Raw genomic sequence first — 23,474 nt, 5'->3', positions numbered from 1 at the left:
GTTATATTAATTTATATTATTATTATTATTATTATTTATGATTAAAGAAGTGGGTGTCTGTGGCGACATTCCCGGGAAAAAATCACAAGTGGCGCATAGTTAGTGATGCGTTTTCCATCACCCATCAGTGGTTGGTCCGCCAGAGAGGATAGGCGGAGCTAGCCCAACAGGCTGGCTCTTCAACTCACTTGTGTGTGAGCGGCGTACTGTTTTTTCTGGTGTCTGCTAGCATGACAATAACAGAGAAGGGGGGGGGGGGGGGGTTATGGAACCATAAAAAGTTTTTGTGTAACATGAGAGGTCATACTATTTGTTGATGTAGATTTCGTATTACATTTGATGACAATGTAACGTTACTAAATTACATAGCTATTTGCACAGCTAACACTAGCTACCGGACCATGTCAAGAAAGGCAACATTAGTTTAGACAACGTTGCGCACAGTATCCATCTCTCATGTCAGGTAACGTTGCGTTAGCTAGCTAGCTAACTTAATTAACACAATCTAATGTCAGCTAACAATTAGAAAAAATGCTAGCTAACGCTACCGACCGGTACCGACCTCGCAAACAGTCTCTCAAATGCAATGCTACCTTGTTACAACATTGCAATGTAGCTAACTAAAGGCCAGTTCAGATCAATGATTCGCAACGAGACTGGATGCAACTTGCAAAATTCCAAGACGTCTGATTGTAAACGTTCTAAAACTGCACTTGATGATTTGACAAGGTGGGTCTTTTGAGACCCCAGGCAACGGCTTCAGACGCTCTGCAACTAACCAGTTCTCACCGCTGCAATTTTCTCTGCAACATTCTAAAACCGTTTCGTCTCGTTGTGAATCATTGATCTGAACTGGCCTTAACATTACCGTTATTTACATTGCCATCAAGTTCATCAATATATTATAATGATCTGAATAAAGCCAGGGTATAGATGGAGCAGAGCCGGGTCTGATTTCTGTGTAAAGATGTCAAGCCGGAGAAAACTAAATAAAAGAATATGGCAGTATGGATTAGCCTTGTTATTATTTTATTATGCTTCCTCATATGTTCCTTCAGCCTTGATGCCCTTTTTTGATGAAATCTCCTTTGTTTTTGTTTTATTCTTCTTGTTCTGACTGCTAATTTAACACCCAGCTCAGCTTTATCCTCAAACAGTTTAGCTACCAAAACCTGAAACACCAAGGGTAACATTTTGCAAGGCCGTTGTTTCAAAAATATCACAAACAATCATTCACAAAAAAAGACTGTTTATTGTGCACAACATACATAATTGCATGTGCCACAGCGAATCCCGTGAATTCTTCTCTGCGGTGTAAAGATGTTCATACCGGGCAAAACGTGGATAAAGAACGTTGTGGAAATTGATCATCACTAATTCTACCCCAGGTCTGCTACAGCATTTTAACCCGGCTTGGCAGTGTAAAGACAGCTTAAGTTAGCATAATGTTAGACAATGAATGAGTATGTACATAACGTTACTTTTATAACAACCATTTTTTATTCAGTAAATAGTAAGTGTTTAGTTGGCGTGGCCCAGGTGCCAACTGACTGACGTCACACAGGCGACACTGGTTGGATCCGGTTGGATCTATGGGAAGTGAGGTCCAAAAACACCTGCAATTACTTCTTCTCGCCATTGCCATTGTACCGCCAAAGAGAACGAAACAGAAATCTTCGAGATTGTAACTTTAACAAGTATTATTGAAAATGACAATTATGAATTTAATCATTGATAGGTCAGTCAACAGTGACCTGGTGGAATCAACTGACAAACCAAAACAAACTCTGTATCAGATCTACTTCTAAGTTACAAAACAAAACAGAAGACAACAAACAAGATGCTAAATTTAGATTACCAGAAAAGAAAGACTGAAGAGCCAGACCTTATCAAAGTATTCCCCTCTTCCAGTGCCACAGGAACAAAGAAAATGAGCTAAAACGCACAACCAAGAAACCACCACCAAAATAAGGACCAACTGACCAAGACCAACACAACACAACTTTTTCCTGAGGCCATCATAAGCATGTTTGCCCTGATTGGGCAATGCCACGTTCAGATGTAGAAAGGGAGGCAGACTCATTTATGACAAGGACTGGCCTATCTAAAAGCTGACAGTGTACTTATTAATGAAAGTGACCTTATGTTGTTGAAAGTATGGCTAAGAACCATATTATTACCAAAATATTAAGGAATTTAGTCCCTTTCTAACAAGACCAAACATGAATAGATTAGGAGGTAAGTCAGTTAAGCTATTGAATACCAATAAAAAGCATGGAAGTTTACTTGTGCTTCTAACATGAACATAAAGTTTTCAGTCAATGATTTCAATAAAATGTTGCAGATTGCATTTAAACTTAAGATCAAACAGAACCGGATCTTTGTTCATTCTGTAGCAACACTGGGCCTCTGGCCTTGTAAATAGCTTTGTCTTCTGGTTTGTCTCTTCCGAAACAAACTCTGCAGGAGGTGCGACCCATAGATCGCCTGCCTAAATTAGGGTATCAGAGTGGCGTAAAGGACGTTTCCTTTAATGTTCATGGAGGGGAGGTAGGCAGCATTCTTCAAGCTAATGTTGTATCCAGTTCACTGTTTCTCTCTCTGAGGTCATAATCTAAACACTTGATATCTGACTTACTGTAGATAAGTTAATTGCTAATTTTGCCCTCCCACCCAACTACCGCGTCTGAGTTCAGCCAGGTTGTGGTCTGAAGAACAAATCATCACTGCAGACCCATCGTCCCGTCCCACATGTGGACCATTTCAGAGCAGCCAGCCAGTGGCTGCAGTCTCGTCAGAGGCAGTTCATGAAAATGATAGATATTGTGTAGTAATACTCATTTAAGCACCCTGGGGCAATACAAAAGGACTCTCTATGCATTTTTTGTTTTGTTTCTTTCCTCCTGATTTGTCGCTGAGCTCACTGAAAGTCAGCCATCTACCAATAGGAACTGAGCAGCCGAGACTAATGCCAATGATGTCAGAAACTTGTTCTCCAAGATGGCTGCAGCGTCATGTAAAAAAGGGAATTTTTGCTTTTTTCCTGGCAAATACGGATCAATTTCAGATTTTAATGCAGGGCCATATCTTATTTAAGGTAAAAAGCAAACAAATCAGAGCCACATATAATATAATATAATAATATAATAGTTCATATAATAAAAACAGTTAATGTAATAACTTTGTCCTTTTTCATGTAATAACTGCCGGTTAACCTGCTTTGTCCTAACCAGTCTGGCTTTTGATCTGGGCACTCAACAGGGACTGCCCTCCTCACGCCTCTCCTCGGTCCTGATCCTCCTAGAATTTTCTGCAGCAGTTGACATGGTCAACCAAGACTACTCCTCTCCACCTTGCCTGAAATGGGCAGTTCTGGGACTGCCCCAGGTCATACCAGGTCACCTGGATGAGGTCTGCCTCTGCTCCTCATACCCTTGCTACAGGAGTCCCACAGGGATCTGTACTGAAGCCTCTGCTGTTTTCCATTCACACCAAATCACTTGGTTCAGTTATTAATTCACATGGCTTCTCTTATCACTGTTATGCTGCTGATACATAAATCTTCTTCTCTGTCCCTCCCTCGACTATACTGGTTGTTACGTGCCATGTTTTTCTTTTGTGTGGACTTCCCTGCCTTCACCTGTCAGTCACCATCCAACAAGTCCCACCTTCACCAAGCCCCACCCTCCGTGTCAATTCTGGACAGCCAATCAGAACTCGCCACATCTACTATAAAAACCCCACCTGTTTGTAACAATGGAGGTCTGACTGTTTGCTCTGTGTTGTGTCTTTGACTATGTATGTTAACCACTCATTTGAACTTGTCTTGTTTTATGTACACTTCCAAGGCTTGGGACAGGTAAGACTGGGGGCTCCTGTACATATGCCCGTAGGCTATGTTATGTATAGATTCACTAGTCCTTAGGGGTGATTGCCAGCCAATTGTGTTTTCAGTCTGCTAGTTAGAGTAGATAGGCCTTTCGTTTGTGTACTTGATACACTAGATTAGTTTACTCTCTGGTTTAGCTAGCTTGTTTTTTTGTTCTTTTGGCAACATCCAGCGTCCGTTGACCCTGGTAGTGTGTGTCTGGGTTGTTATATGTCTGGTAGTTTGTTGCACCGTTTTGTTTGTTATCACAGTAAACACCCGTGCACTGAGTTGCTGCTTTGTCTGTGTTTTTTTTGTTGTTACCATATCTACAGCATTAACATCTCCCGGCCATTAACATCAAGTTACATACCCCATGCACCCCTAGACCCATGGGGTCGTAACACTGGTCAATGACAGACAACAAGACTGAGCATCTGTTCATCTGTTCACAGATGCTCTCTCTGCTGAAAATTACGTCACTGTGTCATGTTTGAAGCCTGTTCTTCAGCTATTCTTCAGCTATTCAACAGCTACAGGGGAAAGATGAAGACACAGATCTCACCAGAACAATTAAAAGTTCAATACTGGATTATCTGCCACTCCTGCCACTCCTGCTGCCCTCTCATCCTCCTACTCCTTCTCCCACACCCCCCGGCGATCTGGCCGTGGTGGTGGTACTGGTCTACTGATCTCCCCCACCTGGAAATTCTCTGTTCTCCCCCTCCCTGACCTGTCCATATCCACTTTTGAATTCCATCCTGTCTCTATCACCTACCCTGCTAACCTTCATATTATTGTTATTTATCGCCCCCCGGGGCCCCTGGGAAGCTTCCTGGATGAGCTAGACACCCTGCTCAGCTCCTTCCCTGAGGACGGCACCCCGCTGATCCTCCTCGGAGATTTTAACATCCACCTAGAAGCCTCCCAGTCTGCTGCCTTCCTACCACTACTTCACTCCTTTGACCTCTCCCTACAACACTCTCCTCCAACCCACAAGGCAGGCAACCTCCTAGACCTGATCTTCCTGAGGACCTGCTCCAGCTCCAATCTTACGGTTACCCCCCTGCATACGTCTGACCATCATTTCATCTCCTTCTCCCTCCCCTCTCTCCACACCCTCCCTCTCCCCCTCCCATCCCCACTGTCACTGTCCGCCGTAACCTCCGCTCCCTATCACCCTCTTCTCTTGCTCACAGAGTGACTGCCTCCCTCCCCACTCTTCAATCATTTTCCAAGCTCCCCACTAACTCTGCATCCTCCACCCTGACGTCATCTCTCTCCTCAGCACTCGACTCCCTATGCCCCTTCGTCCCTAGGCCAGCACGTTCATCCCCTCCCAGTCCATGGATGTCTGACATCCTGCGCACCTCCAGGGCCACCCTCCGCGCTGCTGAGAGGAAGTGGGCCAAATCCAGGGACCCATCTGACCTCTCAGCCTATCAGTCTCTCCTGAAAGAGTTCTCTTCTTCTGTCACTGCCGCTAAGGCAAAATTCTACCAAACCAAAATTCATAACTCCATTTCTAACCCTCGTCAACTTTTCTCTATTTTCTCTTCTCTCCTCAGCGTGCCACCTCCTCCACCCCAATCTTCCTTCACTGCAGATGACTTTGCAGCATTCTTTGACGAAAAGATTGCAGACATCCGCACCTCCTTTGCCCCCTCTGCGTCCTCCGCCCCCTCTGCGTCCTCCGCCCCCTCTGCGTCCTTCGCCCCCTGTTTCTCCACATTTTCTCTCCTCTCAGACACTGAAGTCTCCCAGCTTCTGCTCACCCACCGCCCTACCACCTGCGCCCTCGACCCTATCCCCTCATCTCTCCTTCAAGCAATCACACCAGACATCCTCCCTTTTGTCGCCTCCCTCGTGAACTCATCCCTATCTTCTGGATGTTTCCCCTCATCCTTCAAGAAGGCCCACATCACCCCGCTGCTGAAGAAACCCACACTAGATCCTTCAGTCATTCAGAACTACCGCCCGGTATCTCTCCTCCCTTTCCTATCCAAAACACTCGAACGTGCTGCATCTAACCAGCTCTCTGCTTATTTCTCTGAGAACAACCTGCTTGATCCCCACCAGTCTGGCTTCAGGCCTGGCCACTCGACTGAGACTGCACTCCTCTCGGTCAGTGAGTCACTCCATGCCGCACGAGCAGCCTCCCTCTCCTCTGTCCTGATTCTCCTAGACCTCTCCGCTGCATTTGACACTGTGGACCACTCTACCCTCCTGTCCTCCCTGGCAGCAACAGGGATCCGCGGCACAGTCCTTGACTGGATTGAGTCCTACCTCTCTGACCGCTCCTTCCAGGTTGCCTGGGCGGGTAAGGTATCACCACCCCGTCCCCTCACCACCGGAGTTCCCCAGGGCTCAGTCCTTGGTCCCCTTCTCTTCTCCATGTACACCAGATCCCTTGGCCCTGTAATATCTGCCCATGGCTTGTCCTATCATTCCTATGCCGACGACACGCAACTCTTTCTCTCCTTCTCCCCATCGGACACACAGGTCCCCGCCCGCATCTCCGCTTGCCTGAGGGACATACAGAGCTGGATGGACAATCACCACCTGAAGCTCAACCCGGGAAAGACGGAGCTAATCTTTATTCCTGCTCTATCCTCTCCCCTCCTCGACTTTTCCATTTCCTTAGGGGACACCGTAGTGACATCATCACCCTGCGCCAAGAATCTCGGAGTGATGATGGACAACAGGCTGTCCCTCTCCAACAACATTGCAGCAGTAACCCGGGCATGCAGATTTTTCCTATACAACATCCGCAGAATCCGCCCCTTTCTCACCACCTACTCAACCCAGCTCCTGGTCCAAGCAATGGTTCTATCCCGCCTGGACTACTGCAACTCTCTTCTGGCTGGACTACCGGCATCTGCCACCAGACCCCTGCAGCTCATTCAGAATGCTGCGGCTCGTCTGGTCTTCAACCTACCCAGACACTCCCACGTAACTCCCCTGCTCACTACCCTCCACTGGCTGCCTGTTATAGCTCGCATCAAATTCAAAACATTGGTTCTAGCATACCAGGCAGTCAAGGGATCAGCCCCAGCATACCTTCAAAAGATATTCAAACCCTACATGCCAGCCAGATCCCTCCGCTCTGCTACCTCAGGACGCCTAGCACCTCCCCCTCTTCGCACCTGCACTTCCAGAACACGTCTCCTCTCTGTTCTGGCCCCACGATGGTGGAATGACCTCCCTGTGGAGGTCAGAACAGCTGAGACTGTGACCCATTTCAAACGACGACTGAAGACCCACCTCTTCAGGCTGCACCTCTCCCCATCCCTTCCCCCCCTGTAAATGACTAAACTTAGGGTTGTAACTAGGCAGCTGTTTAATAGGTGACTTAGTTGATGCGCCAGTCTTAACGACTACTTGTATCTTTATTTATTTTTATTTTTCCATAGATTGCGTTGTTGCCGTTCTCGTTGTTAGTGTTAATCAGTTTAACCACCAGGGTCCAGGTTGAACTATGCGGTTGTTCCCTGTACTTGGACCGGTACTTCTCTCTAGGGGTTTCGTCATACTTGTTCCTGGTTATGGTTATACACTTTGTTGTACGTCGCTCTGGATAAGAGCGTCTGCCAAATGCCTGTAATGTAATGTAATGTAATGTAATGTAATCTGAACACCAAGATGTATCTGAAGTACAAAGATCCAGAGATTGAGAAACTGATCAACATGGCAACAATGCTTGATCCACGCTTCCACACTCAGCACATGAGTCAAGAAGAGATCCTGGTCATCAAAGCCAGAGTAGTCAGAGAGGTAGAATCGCTTTCTGTCATGCCAAGTGACGATGCTGCCCCTAAAAAATCACCTGGATCTACAGGACAATTGCAAAGTGCATCTAAGAGGCAGAAGAAGAGTCTTGGAAGCTTATTCAGGAAACCAGCTGCTGAGCTGACCAGCCTTTCTGACACACAGAAAATTGAGGCTGAATTAAACAGCTATTTGCTTTGTCCACTGGCAGATGGCGAGAGCGATCCCCTCGCATGGTGGAAGCTACACGAGGTGAATTTTCCTCAGATCAGTGGTTTGGCAAAAAAGTACTTGTGTATCCCTGCCACAAGTACAGCCTCAGAGAGGCTATTCAGTGCTGGGGGAAATATAGTAACATGCCAAAGGTATGCTCTGAAATCAGCCATAGTTAATATGCAAGTCTTCTTAACTTAAAATCTTAAACTGTGATGTCCTGTTCTAATTCTGATAGCTACCTCTTCCTGAATCACATGCTTTAGTAGTATGTGTGTGATAACTTGCACTACCTAATTTGTGGCATGTTCCAGCCACAACCTCATTTCCACAGAAGTTATTTTATTTACAATTTCAGAGTATATCAGTGTTTACATTTTCATGGAACTTGAATTTTATTTGTTAATTTGTTGTTAATTTATCAGGTTGTTTTTGCACTGTTTTGTATTTTTGTAACCTAACTGAAGACATGTTTGGGATTGTTACTTTTTGATTTGCTGTTTGCACTATTTTTACAACTATTTTACATTACATTACATTACATTACATTATAGGCATTTAGCTGACGCTCTTATCCAGAGCGACTTACAACAGTGTAACCAAACTCAGGATCAAGTCCACTTAAGTCCATTGAACAAAATGCAGATAAAAAGCCTTTACTATGATAGCATACATTAAGGAGAAACAAGATAGTCTGAACCAAAAATTTTTTTTTTTTTTTTTTTTTTTTTAATAGTTATGGGAGGGGGTTTAGGGAAGAGGAGAGAGGTACACAGAGAAGAGGTGCGTCTTGAGTTTCCGTTTGAAGGTGCTCAGACACTCTGCTGTTCTGACCTCCACTGGAAGATCGTTCCACCATCGTGGGGCCAGAACTGCAAAGAGTCGAGACCTTGTTGCTGCTCGTGTTGGGGGAGGAATCAGCCGCCCTGTAGTAGCCGATCGGAGCGATCTGGCCGGCTTGTAGGGTCTGATCATCTTCTGCAGATAACCAGGAGCTGACCCCTTGACTGCTTGGAAAGCAAGCACCAGTGTCTTAAACCGGATGCGAGCTTGCACTGGTAGCCAGTGGAGGGAGATGAGGAGGGGAGTGACGTGGGAGTCACGAGGGAGGTTGTAAACCAGACGTGCTGCTGCATTCTGGATGAGCTGAAGGGGTCTGGTGGCTGATGCTGGGAGGCCAGTATTTGTGCCATGACAGTACAACAGAGGTTGTAAGTGTTTACGTTTTCATTTGTTGTATGCAGTTTATGATTAAAGTCAGAATCGGTGTTTACATTTCGAACTTGTACTTGATTTGAATCATTATTGTGTTCATATACTGTTTTGATGTTTTGCAGCATAGTTAAGACTTTTTAAGATTGCACTATTTAAACATTATTTGCACTTTTACAGAAGAACTATGGTACTATTTTCATATCGCAAAAAATACCATGAAATATCGTGATATAGTTTTAAGTCTATCGCCCACCCCTACTCACTACCCAAATAAGCCTTAATTTGGTTGATCCCTGGGATAGTGATTTTACAGGTTAAGTTGCTCCTTCAGGGAAGAAGTCTATGAATCACAAGATTCCTGGATGAGCGGTACATTTACCTCCTACGACTGATGGTCTTAATGTCAGAGAACACTTAGATCAGTGTTACTCATTACGTGGCTCAGTGAGACTTTGTTTTGCGGCTCAGACCCACTGATAACAATAAGAATATAGCTAACTCACTTCTATAGGTTCCGTATAGGTTCTACAGATGTCCTGTTTTAGCACATTGAAATGAATTATCCAGCAGATGGCAGCATACTGAAGATACACCAAAGAATGTAGGCTACGTAACAGTGAGGGATCATGGGTAGACGTATAGCCTATGTGTGTAGCTTTTGATAGGTTCCCAGTTTTATTTACTACCATTTATATATTATATGTAGTGTATTGTGTTTCCGTTTCTGCCATTACTGTGTCTGTAGTTTGCATGCCTCTGTATAGCACCTCTGTAGTGTGTCTCGGTTTAACACCTCTAGTGTCTGCAGCAAGGATGTCACATGCCTTTGCTAAATGGCTGTGAGGATTCCCAGGGAGGGACAGGACCATTTGTCTCTGGCCCGCCACTTAACTCAATCTTTTGATGCGTATGACCACGGACTGTATATCCAGACACCACACAGAGTGATCGGCAGAGACTTGCTTGGCGCACTGCCCGAATGTTCTGAGTTTGTCTCTCCCTTGCGCATTGTAATAAACATTAAATTCTCTGAGACGACGTTGTCAGCGTGTTCTTCATCGTCCTGCATTTGACTCCATAGAGAAGGGCAAAATAATCCTAACACTTTGCATTTGCGAATGGTTTTGAAAGTTCAGCACTAAACCTAAATTAGATATTCTATAATGCCGTATGTCGTAAGGTTATATCAAATATTGTCTCGGCCTCCGCCCCACTTAAAATGGACAGATTTATTATTAGAAAAAAGCAGAACGAGAAAAGTGATTCTTTATTAGCTGACAGCGACGGAGTTAGAAACAGGCCCGAGGAGAAAGAGCAACGTGAGAAAAGAACGGGGGAAATGCAGATCAGTTTGGCCGAGAAGCCCAAGACACCGATGCTGCACCAGCAAAGGAAAAGGTGTGGTCAGTTCAGGACGAACACCGAAAATTTCAGGATACATGGACTGATGAGTTTTTCTTTGTGCAATACGAATCCACTCCATTCTACCTAATTTGCCAGAAGACTAGTGCCAATTGTAAACGGTCTAACCTTGAACGCCACTTTAGTGCTTTTCACGCCAAGTAGCCTACAACATGTTGTACTCGCCAGGTAGCAACCTGAGGACTAATAAAATGAAACAGTGGACACAGACTCTGACTGAGCAGCAAAAAATGATGGTGAGATCAGTCTCTGTTGTCAAGAAATCGACCGAGGCCACTTACGAGATCGCGTGGATTTTAGCTAGGCATAAAAAGGCTTTCACGGACGCTGAAGTTGTTAACCTTCAACTCCAAGGAAAAGGGAAGCACCCAGGTAATATGCTAAGAGCAGTCACTGTTTTCCAGCACAAGATCACCACTCTCTTCATACCTGACAGAGAATTTCTTCACTTTCCCAATCTAAGAGCCTGCACAACTGCTAACCCTGATCTACTGCAACATTTTGCTATGATGAATTTTTAGGCATATGGGAGGAAATAAGAAATTAATTTGAAAGGAGATTTCAAGATGTTGTGGGGTATAGGGAGCTGTTCAGTTTCTTTGAGAACCCTTTTAATGTGTCATTGTCAAGACTTACACCTGCTCTGAAAAACCTTTGTCCAGACCTTGCTGTAATACAGAGTGAGATTCTTGAGCTGCAGGTCAACGATGTACTAAAAACTGAGCTCAGATCAGGCGTTGCTCATTTCTGAAGCATGGTCCCAGCCTCAGATTATCCACATTTAAAGCTTTGTGTGCAGAAGGTAATGAGTTTTTTTTGTGAGCACTTACTCATGTGAGGCAACATTTTCTATAATGAGCATTGTCAAAAGAAAACATAGAAGTAGGCTTACAGATGTGCATCTTGATTGTTTGACTAGGATTGCAACCACTAACTACGAGTTTTGCATGGAGAAAGTCAAGGGACAGCAACAGAGAGAAAGAAGTTTTTCATTTCTATTAGTAGGCCAAAATATATATTTTTGTGAACTTGTTGTGAATGTTGATAATGCTTATGTGTAATAGAGGGTATGCACTGACGTCACTTTCCCACCGGAATATACCACCTCAGTCGGACTGAGTGGCAAAACATGCTGCGACATGGCTGCCTTTAGTATCGGAAACTGCAAAACCGGGAGTAAAACAAGCGATTATCTGCTTCAATTAAAGGCAGTTGGACTCGATAGTGATCCTTACAACTTACCAAAGAACCAGTGGTCCATCGACATTCAACAAGAAATCGGAGCTATCTTTTTACAGACTGCCGAAAGCTAAAGAAAAGAGAAGCAAATGGATTGCTGCAATTCGCAGAAACAACTGGAATCCAGGCACGGAAACGTGGATTTGCGGTTGTTATTTTGTGTCGGATCTGTTGGATTTTTGGGTAAAATCATACCTTAATTTATATAATAGGCTAGCTAACACTATCTAACCATCCCTCATTTGTTTGTAGAATACAAGGCTCATCATCATGGATGTTTTTTTAATAAATGCTGACAAAAACTTCACAGTTACACAGAATATAAATGAAATATATTAAATATTTAATTGATGAGTAGTCAATACAGTACATAACTTAAGGTATGATTTTACCCAAAAATCCAACATACCTGACACAAAATGACAACAGAAAATCCACGTTTCCGTGCCTGGATTCCAGTTGTTTCTGCGAATTTCAGCGATCCATTTGCTTCTCTTTTCTTTAGCTTTCGGCAGTCTGTAAAAAGATTTCTTGTTGAATCTATTTGTACAGTCAATCGCATAACAGCTCTTTCCCATTTTAAGTGTGTTTTTTGTGTTTTCACGGCATTCAAGCCGAACGCTAACACTGCCACTCAGTAGTCTTTCTGCCACTCAGTGGGTGTAACTGCAGTGACTTCCACTTACTGCAACGTCATGTGCATACCCTCTATTGTATATGTACATACAGACATACATAAGATCAGTTCCACTCCCAGCCTTACACACTCACACACAAGTATTATATGTTTTAATAATGCAATGTAATTATGAATTGAGAATAAAAGGAGATGTAAGGATGGAAAGCATGGTACTGTTTTTTTAATTTTTTTTAAACATACACAAAGATGGTAAATATCTTGAGAGTGATGATAAAAAAAACATCTGAGTTATATCTGCAATCTCTGTGGCTCTTTGAGTAATGGTCTTACTCATAAGTGGCTCTCCTAAGAAAATTAGTGAGTACCACTCAACTACGGCTTCAACTGGAATTACACTGCTGCGCCATCTAGTGGCTGTATGAGAACACCACAACTGATTATTTGCACTGACTTTTACTGCTGGTAGACACTAGATTTTTAAAAACGTGGTGACTTTTGAAAATTCCACACATTGCACCCATTTTCTGTGTGTACTTGCCCTATAATCCATCCATTCATTTTATTCTCACAGCTTTTGCAAATATAACAGGCTAATTATTGTGTTGCATTTAATTATTATTGTAACAATGAAAATAATAATGATAAAAGCCTGAAGTCATTTTTTTCTTTTAAAACCCCTTATCAACATGTTTGGTAGACCTTGTGGAGTAATATAAACTGCACAAAAAAATTAATAAGTGGGGGCATTTGAAAGTTATTAGAATACTTACGTAAGAAATACTCCTGTAAATTATGTTATCCTTTAGATGATAGGAGCTAGAGCCAGAACATTGATCTCTGAATCAAGCTATTCCACACAGCATGCCTGCTTACAGTGGTATAATATCCAGCCTATGACTTGGGACTGGAACCACAGAAGAGTGACTAAACTAAACGATGTAACACTGCATCTAAACAGCAGCTTACATGTTGTTCAGATGGACACTCTCCCACCAAGATGTACACACATACCCTGCCGGCGAGTTAATGCCCAGCTTTACCAGCAGAATAAAATACCATTTTATTCACAATCCTTTCAGAAACACCACAATCCTGCAGCACACACAGGTGTGTGATGAAGGAGTTAAACTCACCTTCATCAAAAGGTCAGGGTGTGAAAGAGAGTGGGGTAAATGGATGGATTTCATTAGAATTCATAGCAGGTAGTGAATAATGGAGATGGATGAAACATTTTACTATACAGGTGGTCAATCTTTCACCATGTCAATCAGACATTCAGCATCCAGTCATCACCTGTGACCGAATACTACAGAATCCACTGAAACCATACATTCTGCTCAGGAGCGACAAACCTGGCAACCCTCAAAAGGTTTTATCCTGCTTTAATTTGCTTGTTGTGATAGAGGAGTAAGGTATATATAGGCAAATAGAGAATGCTGGTGGACAGAGGAGTAAACTGAGAGAGAAAGAGCATTTTAATAGAACCATAATTACAAATTATATTTAGTTAAGATCACACAATACACAGCACTACTCACCCCAGTCTCTGCAGTTTACAGTTTGGACTCATCAGTCCAGCACAGAGCAGCTCCACTCCTGAATCTCCCAGGTTACTGTAGCTGAGGTCCAGATCTCTCAGGGGTGAGTTTGACTGGAGAGCTGAGGCCACAAAATTACAGGAGCTGTCTGTGAAGCCACAGCTGTTCAGTCTGCAAAGAAGAGTTCATATATTATAGTATTATTATATTAGGTATACATGAAGCATGTATCTAATATGGGAAATGTGCCAATGACAGTGTTCAGCAATGAAGAGTGAAATTGAGGATTTTAAGGTTGAAGATGTTCTGAGGAAGATGTCTGTGCTACACTCTCCAACTGCAGTATTTTGCACCTGAAAATTAAACATCCTACTGGACTGAACTCTGACAGTTCTACAGATGTAATTCTGACCCAAATGGCCCCTTTTCTTATACTGTAAGTTCTCTGAATTGGCGCAAAGGGCTCATCTACCTTTTCTATGATCTTTTCTCTGGGCTTAACCCTCCCATCCCAAACTGGACGTGCAGCTGCCATCTTTCAGAGTGGACAGCGAGTTAGTTTTCATTGCTGTAGGATGTTTGGCCACCACCAAAAATAAAGATGTAAAAGGCAACACACATTTTTCAGAGTGGACAGTGACTTTGCTTATTTCCTTTTGGTTTTCTGTGACAAACTTCTCACAGCACTGCAAACTAACACACAGCTAAAGGCAGATTCACTGTAACAGGAAGCAATGCACATGCTCATATATATGCCATCAGCTACCACTCTGCTCCACTTCATCTGAGTCTCACTGGCCAGCCTGAAGCACCATGGACAGCGCCGGAGGGACGGGGCTGAGTTTCAGCACCTCCACTCCGCACTCAGACCTGGACCTGAAATACAGTCAGGCCACTGGCAGCATACCAGTGTTTTTTCTACTCCACTTTCCCCTTTGCCTGAGTAGCTGCTGGCCCTATATAGGCCTCACGGTCGCACTCCAAGGGTGAGCTGGCTTTCCCCAACATTTGAGTAGCCTGATATCGTCTTGTGTTTCACTTTTCCCCTGTCTTCATTCATTGTGATACCGCTGTCACAATAAAAGTCCTCTACAGGCATGATGCCAGCACTGTCTGCCTCGTCTGTGCCTCGTTCCTGTAGCATACAGTGTGGATGTGATAAAAGTTTATTAAAGGATATGAACAATATGGAATTGAAGATATATGCAAGTGGGTGGAAAATCACAACCTGTACCTGTACAACATGCCATATAAATGCTCTGCCCATTTGCAAATGTCGCACGCAACGCAAATCATGCAAACTATGCAGACTACACAGAAGTATAAAACTGTAAACCCTTGCAGGAGGACATGCAACACATACAGGAATGACAGATTCAATCATTAGGGCACACCAGTAGTACAAATTCCCTTATTTACTGTCAGTATAATTACCATGCAGCACCCCTGTCCCTGCCGGGTGGGGGGGGGGGGGGGGTCTCCTGGGGATGACGGTCGGTACTAGAGTTTTGGTAAGGTCAGACTTCATTTTGTTAAATGTAAACTAGTGTGGATTGTGGGAGATGTTCTCTGGATAGCATTTAAGGGAAGCTCAAACAATTTACTTAATTATCCAAAGTCCTTACGTAAAAAGCATTTTTGGTATGCATCACAATTTCTTTGTGTTCCTTTTCTTTATCTTACAATCTCTTCAGCTGCATGTCCTTTCCTCTCTTATAACATAGTGTCCAGTCCATCTTGCCATGGCTTGCAAATAAAATGATTGCCTCTTAATACTGTTAAAGCTTTCTATTCATGGTTATTGGCAGCTCTCATATTTTGTCCTATGATAAAGTACTCTCTCTTACAGTGCATATAAAGTATGTGGCTTACTTATACACTGACTGAAGTGTGCATCTCTGCTTGAACAAATCACTGCATTGGTGCCATAAATAAACTTCTCTTTCATCATCTTGTGTTTGAAAGCCAACTCTAGGGAATGACATCCGGTCCAGACCTCCATAAAAGCATCCAATTGCACTAATTCTGGCTCTGACAGACAGTAGCGCGTCCAATGCTAAAGGAAGCTACTGCCCTCCTGGAAGAGCACATAGAACACTGCAGCGCTACTATAGCCAAGGGCTACAGACAATAGCCAAGGGCTACAGACTCCAGTTCAGAGTGAAACCCCCATTTCAACATCATTTACTCTCAAACACAAGACAATGCTCCCATGTTAAAGAGGAATAAATTCCTTCCTTCTTACAAAAAGGGGGAAATGTGTGGTTCCCAGAGATCAAACCCAACATAGTTCTGTCACGGTACGGGTAGAGGGGACCCAAACGCAGAGGGGAAAAAAAAAAAAAAACACGAACTCAAAAGGGAAAATTAACAAAGATTTTACTAACAAAAAGGGCAAACAACCAGGGAACAGACAAGGGCACGAAGGCCAAAACAAACTCAAAAAATATCGAAATAAAACAGAAAACAAGTCGAACTCACAAACACGGACAGGGCAGAACACGGGAAGGCAGAGCACAAGGAAAGGTCAAACAAAACACAGGCAGGTAGATATGGTGAAACAAACAGATGTCGGGAACAAACACAAACAATATCTAATGAAACAACAGGAACTCAAAAACACAGGCAGGACAGAGTACAAGTAAGTGGAACAAACACAAACAGGTCACAAACACAGGCAGGTACAAAGGGTCTAAAACATACGCAAGTTGGGAACAAACACAAGCAGGCAGGTACATGTACGTCAGGAGACAAACACAAGGAACCAGCACCCGAGTCAAGGGAACAGAGAACTTAAATAGACAGGGGTAACAAGACACAGGTGAACTCAAAAAACAATCAAACCAGAAGGAGGGGATAAGACAGGTGGGAACAATGATGGGATAACGAGACAATGAAACAATCATACAATTAACAGGGGGGGAGCAGGACACAAAACAGAAGTGCCACCATCTGGCGGCCCAACAGGGGAAACACAGACAGGAAAACAGGACCATGACAGTTTATTTTCATTATTTTCAGCTCCCGAAGAAGGACGGTTCTCAACCTCCTATCTTGGATCTCAGTGTTAAACAAACATTTCAGGCAATATAATTTCAAAATGTTAACATACAGAACTCTTTCACGTTCAATATGTCAGAACGATTGGAAAATGTTGTGCAATTCTTTTAATCAATCATTGGCACCCAAAAATGGATTAATAATGATTAACAGATTAGATTAATATCCACTCCATGGCCTATAAAAAGAATGACTTAAAATATGCTTAACTTAATACTTAAGCATTTTTGTTAAGGAGTATGAGCATGTCTATGTGCTTTGGGGTCAGTCTGGTGTGCAGTCTGCTGAAGGTGAGACCAGCAGCTGAGAAGACAAGCTCAGATTGGCACTGATGTTCCAGGAATGGACCAATAACGTTTCACTAATGCTGCCAGTCGAGGGAACTGTGACTCACTAATTTAACATTTTAGAAACGTCTCTTTAATTTGAAATCTGATCACCAACATTAGGTTATTCATTGAAATGGTTTATTGAAATTTAACTGTTTAATCTATAGAAATTCATCAATCAACATTCTTATTAAGAATGAACAGTTAATTTATTAACTTAACATCCCTATTTCACATCAGTAAATCTCAAAGATGCCTTCTTCCACGTAAGCATTTATCACCCTCACACAAAATTCCTCTGCTTTTCCCAACGCGGTGTTTGCTACAAATACACAGTTCCACCCTTTAGCCTTTCCCTGAGTCCACGGGTGTTCTGTATTTGTGTAGAGGCGGGTCTGGCTCCATTGAGGCTAATGAGGCTCAGAATGCTGACTTATACAGACGATTGGCTGATTATTGCCAATTCAAAAGCCAGAGTTGTGCAGGACACTCAGAGAGTTCTGACGCATCTGATGTCTCGTGGTTTCAGAGCAATCTCTCCCCATCCCTGAGTGAAACGTTCTTGGGAGTGGATTTATACTCTGTATTCATGTGAACTTGTCTATCAGCGGACTGCATTTTATCTCTCAGAGTATGTCTCTCTCAGTTCAAGCCCGGCTCGAGAGTATAGTATCACACTTGCCTTAGACTGCAAGGGCTGATGGTGCCAGCCTCTCAGGTTTTGCCACTGGGACTGTTAAGAATGAGGGGCTTTATGAGGTGGATTTCATCCCTCCCCCTCAGCCCCATGTGCGATCTCCATCGCTGTCTCACAGTGACACACAAGCACTCAGCAACTCTGCGTCACTGGGAAAACACAGACTTTTACACTCAGGGAACCCCTCTCAGGATCGTTTTCATACGGAAAAAAAGGACAGACACATCCCTCTCTGGGGTGGGGGGGGGGGGGGGTCTCAGGAGGGTTACATGGTGAATCCATTTTCTTTTAGCTATTAACTATACGGAAAGCTCTCAGATATTTTCTTCCCTGTCTGAGGGGTCATCATGTGCTCGTACTCTGCGATAATGACTGCGGTAGCCTATGTAAATCACCAAGCTGGCATGCGCTCCCTCCAGCTCCATGGTCTAGCCCACAGACTGCTGGTCTGGAGCAGCCATCACTTTCTGTGGTTACGCGTGACCCATGTTGCTTTAGGCTTGGTCCTGTGGGGGTCATGGCCAGGGTTGTCTGTGAAGCGTATTGTGACAATTGCTGTGAAATACGCTATACAAATAAAACTTGATTGATTGATGTTCCAGGAATTCTGAACACGAGCGCTGATCTGCTGTCAAGGAGAAACCCACTGTACGGGGCATGGTGTCTCCATCCCCAGATCGTGGAAATGTTACTGCAGTGATTATCCCTCTCCGTTATGTACAGACATGTGTGCTCCAGCTACGCACAAACCTCCTGTCTCAGGTGAACAGGGAAATACACCACCCCTGCCCTGAGCGAATAGCTCTATGGGCTTGGCACGTGAGAGGCATAACCTCAACGCATTAAGGCTCCCCCTCACGTGGCTGCAACCATCCAGAGCACGAGAGCGCCCTCTACCAAACCACTTTATGACAATAAGTGTCAGGTGTTAGAAAGATGGTGTGCCTCTCATGAGTCAGTGCCTTACCAGTGCTCTGTTTCTGATGTGCTGTGCTTTTCACAGAACCTTATGGATAAAGAGAAATCCTTTTCTACCAATAAGATCTACCTGGCAGCTGACACTGATTGTCATGTTGGTTTCAGAGACTATGCAGTGGGGCAGCACCCCCTCATTCACAGGTTCATGAAGGGGCCTCACTGTTCTCCGCCTGTTGCTAAAAAGCTCATTTCCCCTTGGGATTTATCACTGGAGCTGGAGGCTCTGTCTCTAAGGCCATTTGAGCCTATACATGAGATTTAAAATTGTTGTCTCTCCAGACAGCGTTGCTGCTTGCACTAGCCTCAGCTAAGTGAGTCAGTGACCTCCACGTGCTCTCAGTGCATCTCTCGTGCACAATATTCTCCCCTAAAATACACAGGCTTTTTCTTAAGCCCAATCCAGCTTTTATGCCTAAAAGCTTCCTTCCTTTCACATGTGAGGTGTTGGATCTTGCCGCTTTTCACCCACCACCTTTCTCCTCTGACGAGGAGCACAGGCTGCATATGCTGTGTTCTCCGCACGTATATGACAAAGACTAAGGCTTTTAGAAAGAGCGACCAGGGCCTGGGCCCCTGCATGCAAAGGAAAAGTATCTCTAAGCAGCGGCTGTCCCATTGGCTTGTGGAAGCTATTGTTATGGCATATGATTCAAAGAGGATAACACCCCCTTGGGCCTCAGGGCTCATGCTACGAGGGGCATGGCTGCATAGTGGGCCCTATTCCATGGGGTCTCCTTACAGGAAATTTATTCAGCCGCAGCCTAGGTTTCTCCAGATACTTTTGCTAGGTTCTACCGCCTGAACATTACATTACATTACAATGTAGGCATTTAGCAGACGCTCTTATCCAGAGCGACTTACACAACATAGCATTTTACATTGTATCCATTTATACAGCTGGATATATACTGAAGCAATTACGGTAAAGTACCTTGCTCAAGGGTACAACGGCAGTGTCCTTACCCGGGAATCGAACCTCCAACCTTTCGGTTACAAGCCCAGTTCCTTACCCACTGTGCTACACTCCGTCCATGGAGTCTGGTAGCCCACTCAGTTCTGGGGGTGAGATCTGTGTGAGGTGCACACATCTCCCCTCATCTGCTATGGGTTTTAGGGTTAGGGTTAGGGTTAGGGTTAGGGTTGTTCATGGCCCTGGCTATAGCTTTGGGCAGCGGGATGTCTTTAGTACTTCCCTACACGAGATGTGCCAGACACCACCCTCCCCTCAGGGGAGGAGCCATCCCTTGCAGGCCTGACAGTGTCTCAGCTGTGCGCATAAGGCAATCTGGGAGTTGTCCATATCTCCTCGTAGGCGGATCTCAAACATGAGATGATGAAAAAAAACTTCAGGTTACTGTTGTAACCCTGGTGGAGAGATCCACCAAGACTGCCCTGCTTGCTGCACACGAGAAGCGAATATGTTCACTGAAGAGCAGTAGCACTGCAGTGTCCTATGCTCTCCCAGGAGTAGCCTCCTGTAACACTGGATGCGCTACTGTCTGTCAGAGGCAGACTTGCTGCAATTGGATGACCGGATGTCATTCCCTATCCGTGGATCTCTCCACTCTGTGTTTCAGAGAACCGGGGTAGCGACAGTAACTTAAAGTTTTGGGGTAACACTCTTACTGAGGTACTCACTGGGCATATTGTTATTTTCACTGGCAGGATATGCAGCTCCTCTAAGATAGCTGCTAGGGTCAGTCAAATGTTATTTAATATAATAATGTAGAGGTCATGCCTTGTGATATTTATATATCTCGCTACCCAAATGGAGTAAATCTTAATTAGATTAATGCCAGGAATAGTTGCTGGTTTTAAATTCCTGGATGAGCAGGATATTTACCTCCCAGGACTGAAGATCTTAATGTCAGAGAACACTTTAGCCCCTTTTCCACTGCAGGGCCGAACGGTTCTGAACACGGAGAGGAACAGTTCCAATGGTGTTTCCACCTGGAAACGGTTTGGCGCGGAACGATTACAAACTGTGCTCAGCACAATATTTTAGGCACGGTTAGACAACCGTGCTCAGTGCAGCAGAACCGTTCGGGGGGGCAGGCTTAATGACGTATTCACTGATTGGTTTCAAATTACGTCAGTTTTGTGACTCCGCATACGGTCTCTTCACGTCCTCTTCTGTAAGCTAGGTCAGTGGAGAAGCTAATATAAATAAAAATGCCAATCAAAAATCTTTTTCCGTCATAGCAACAAGATAAACCCGACAATAGCCATAAGATATACAGCAGTGAAAACGCTGCTCACTGAATAATTAAATAAACGGGACAAAGTTTTTAAAAAATGATACCATGTAATTCTAGTCAATATCTGGGACTAAATATGGAATAAATAGGCTACATAACCTTACCATTGGTTTTACGCGTAGAGATGTCCCTTTTGAGACCGAGTGGTCAATCCGGACAATCCGTTTATGATATATATTTCACGCATTTTTGATGCCTGGGTACATTCAAAATAGCTGTGCCTAATACCACACGTATCGTTTACGGCGTTGTTGCCGTTTTTAGTACAGTCTGGCTTGATTGACAATTCATCTATTCAGTAGGGGAGAGTATAAGCTTTCTAACGATGTAGGCCTATAACATGTCTAATTTTGCTTTTGGAATAGCGTTTTATAGGTCAGCGTAACCGAAAAATTAATTATCATCGCATTCACTTACGCATTAAGACGCTGCACCTAATGAAACGTTGTTAACAATTTTTCGTAATTTCTTGGAAAATACTATTATTATTGAGGACTTCTGGGCATAGCTAAGGCGTATATTTGCTGACAGGTCTATCTGACATCGTTTTCTGGAGCAAAACAGAAGCGGATTGAACTTGTTGATTTACTGTCTCTGTCTGAACACAGATACAATTTCATCATTGCTATGTAAGTATTACTGCTCAAAATATTTCGGTTATACACGTTATTTTTGGATTGAGAGTCTTTAAATAGGTTAGTGGTATTATATAATGTGGATATTTCACATTGTAATGTAAGCGTTAGTTAGTAGTTTTTTGAATGCATGCAACGGTGATGGTCAGTCCAGGATACGCTAAAAAGAAAAACCAAAAACACACCAAAATACACAGAATTTCGTCAGCCAACGAAACATAACATAACAAAAACAAAACAGTATGGGGAGGGACGACAACAACTGGGGCATATTACATTCACAACGGGACGCCGTTGCTGATCCACTGCGTCACTTGCTGTCCTCACTAGATACTTCCTAGTCCTGGCTCTGGCAGCCCGACGATGGAAACAGAAACGGTAACCGTTCCCACGAGTACTGAGCAGCACGGAACGGCACGGAGTGGCCCTGGTAACGGTTCGGCCCTACAGTGGAAAAGCAGCTTTTGATGAATGCCTGGCAGCAGTAGATTGTCTCTCTCTCCAGGATACAGGGTCAAGCTGCCCATCATTTCACACCTCAGTCTGATAATCACACCAATAATCTGACGTGCAAAATTGTGTTCACACAAATATTCAGGTTAGAGGTTTTGAAAATAAATGGAGTCAGGAAATTAGTCTTCCCTGTGACAAAATTCAAACCCTTACATTGGCCATAATCAGTAATGCTATTTAGTTAATGTCACACAATACACAGCACTACTCACCCCAGTCTCTGTAGTTTACAGTTTGGACTCATCAGTCCAGCACAGAGCAGCTCCACTCCTGAATCTCCCAGGTTATTGTAGCTGAGGTCCAGATCTGTCAGGGGTGAGTTTGATGACTGGAGAGCTGAGACCACAATATCACAGGACTTCACTGTGAGGTCACAGGTGTTCAGACTGCAAAGAAGAGTTCATACATTCAAGAAAAGAAGAATTATTGGCACTCATTAAAATGAGCATAAATGATTGTATAAAAGAAACATTTAAACATAATGATTTTAATTTTCTGCTCAAACATTTGTAGAAACTGCTTACTTTCAATTTAATAAAACGTAATCCTTATAAAAAAAACATACAAAAATATAGTATTTTTCTCAAAAACATAGTGGTCAAAATTATTGGCACCCCAAAAAAAATATTTAAAATAAAACCAAACTAAGTGGCATCTAATGAAATTGGATTTTAAAAAAGTGATCTCAGTCCCCCGGAACTCTTTGCTGCCTTTCACCATTTCTTGTTTCACTGGGGTACAAATATGAGGTTGCACAAATCCCTTTGTCATGTATCACTATGGGCTAAGGGATCAGCTGAGCCCCTGAGCTGAGGCTGTCTCAGGACCCCCTGGTGCTGCACACTGCTAAGGGATCAGTGGGCAGGGAGTGGGGAGCCCCGATACTCCCAGGGAGAGCAGGGCAGCAGTGCAGTACTGTATGACAGAGGAACATCTGCACATTGTGTTTATACATTAAAATACAGGAATAAGCAGTGAGCAGGCTGTATGGACCCAGCGGCAGTTTATATTGAGATTAAAGTGTGTCATGGTTCTGTGTTTTCCTGTCTGTGTTTCCCCTGTTTGGCCGCCAGATGGCGGCACTTCTGTTTTGTGTCCTGC

General features: G+C 43.7%; 1 protein-coding gene across 11 annotated transcripts in view; it reads right to left on the bottom strand.

The window, feature by feature from the left end:
* LOC135246809 (NACHT, LRR and PYD domains-containing protein 12-like) overlaps positions 1 to 23,474 on the bottom strand; it is a 140,719-nt gene that overhangs the window by 85,361 nt on the left and 31,884 nt on the right. The window contains exons 8-9 of one of the 11 annotated variants that reach the window (XM_064320076.1): positions 22,586 to 22,759; positions 13,904 to 14,074 (exon numbers count right to left, since the gene is read on the bottom strand). The exons of the other annotated variants lie outside the window; for them this stretch is intronic. Coding sequence (XP_064176146.1) covers positions 13,904 to 14,074; positions 22,586 to 22,759 — 345 coding nt within the window. The remainder of the gene's footprint in view (positions 1 to 13,903; positions 14,075 to 22,585; positions 22,760 to 23,474) is intronic. 11 annotated transcript variants of the gene reach the window in all.

Source organism: Anguilla rostrata, unplaced genomic scaffold (assembly GCF_018555375.3).
Source record: "Anguilla rostrata isolate EN2019 unplaced genomic scaffold, ASM1855537v3 scaf0934, whole genome shotgun sequence".
Classification (NCBI taxonomy): Eukaryota; Metazoa; Chordata; class Actinopteri; order Anguilliformes; family Anguillidae; genus Anguilla; species Anguilla rostrata.
The sequence above is the reverse complement of the archived record's forward strand: the minus strand, read 5'-3'. Positions and strand labels throughout refer to the sequence as shown.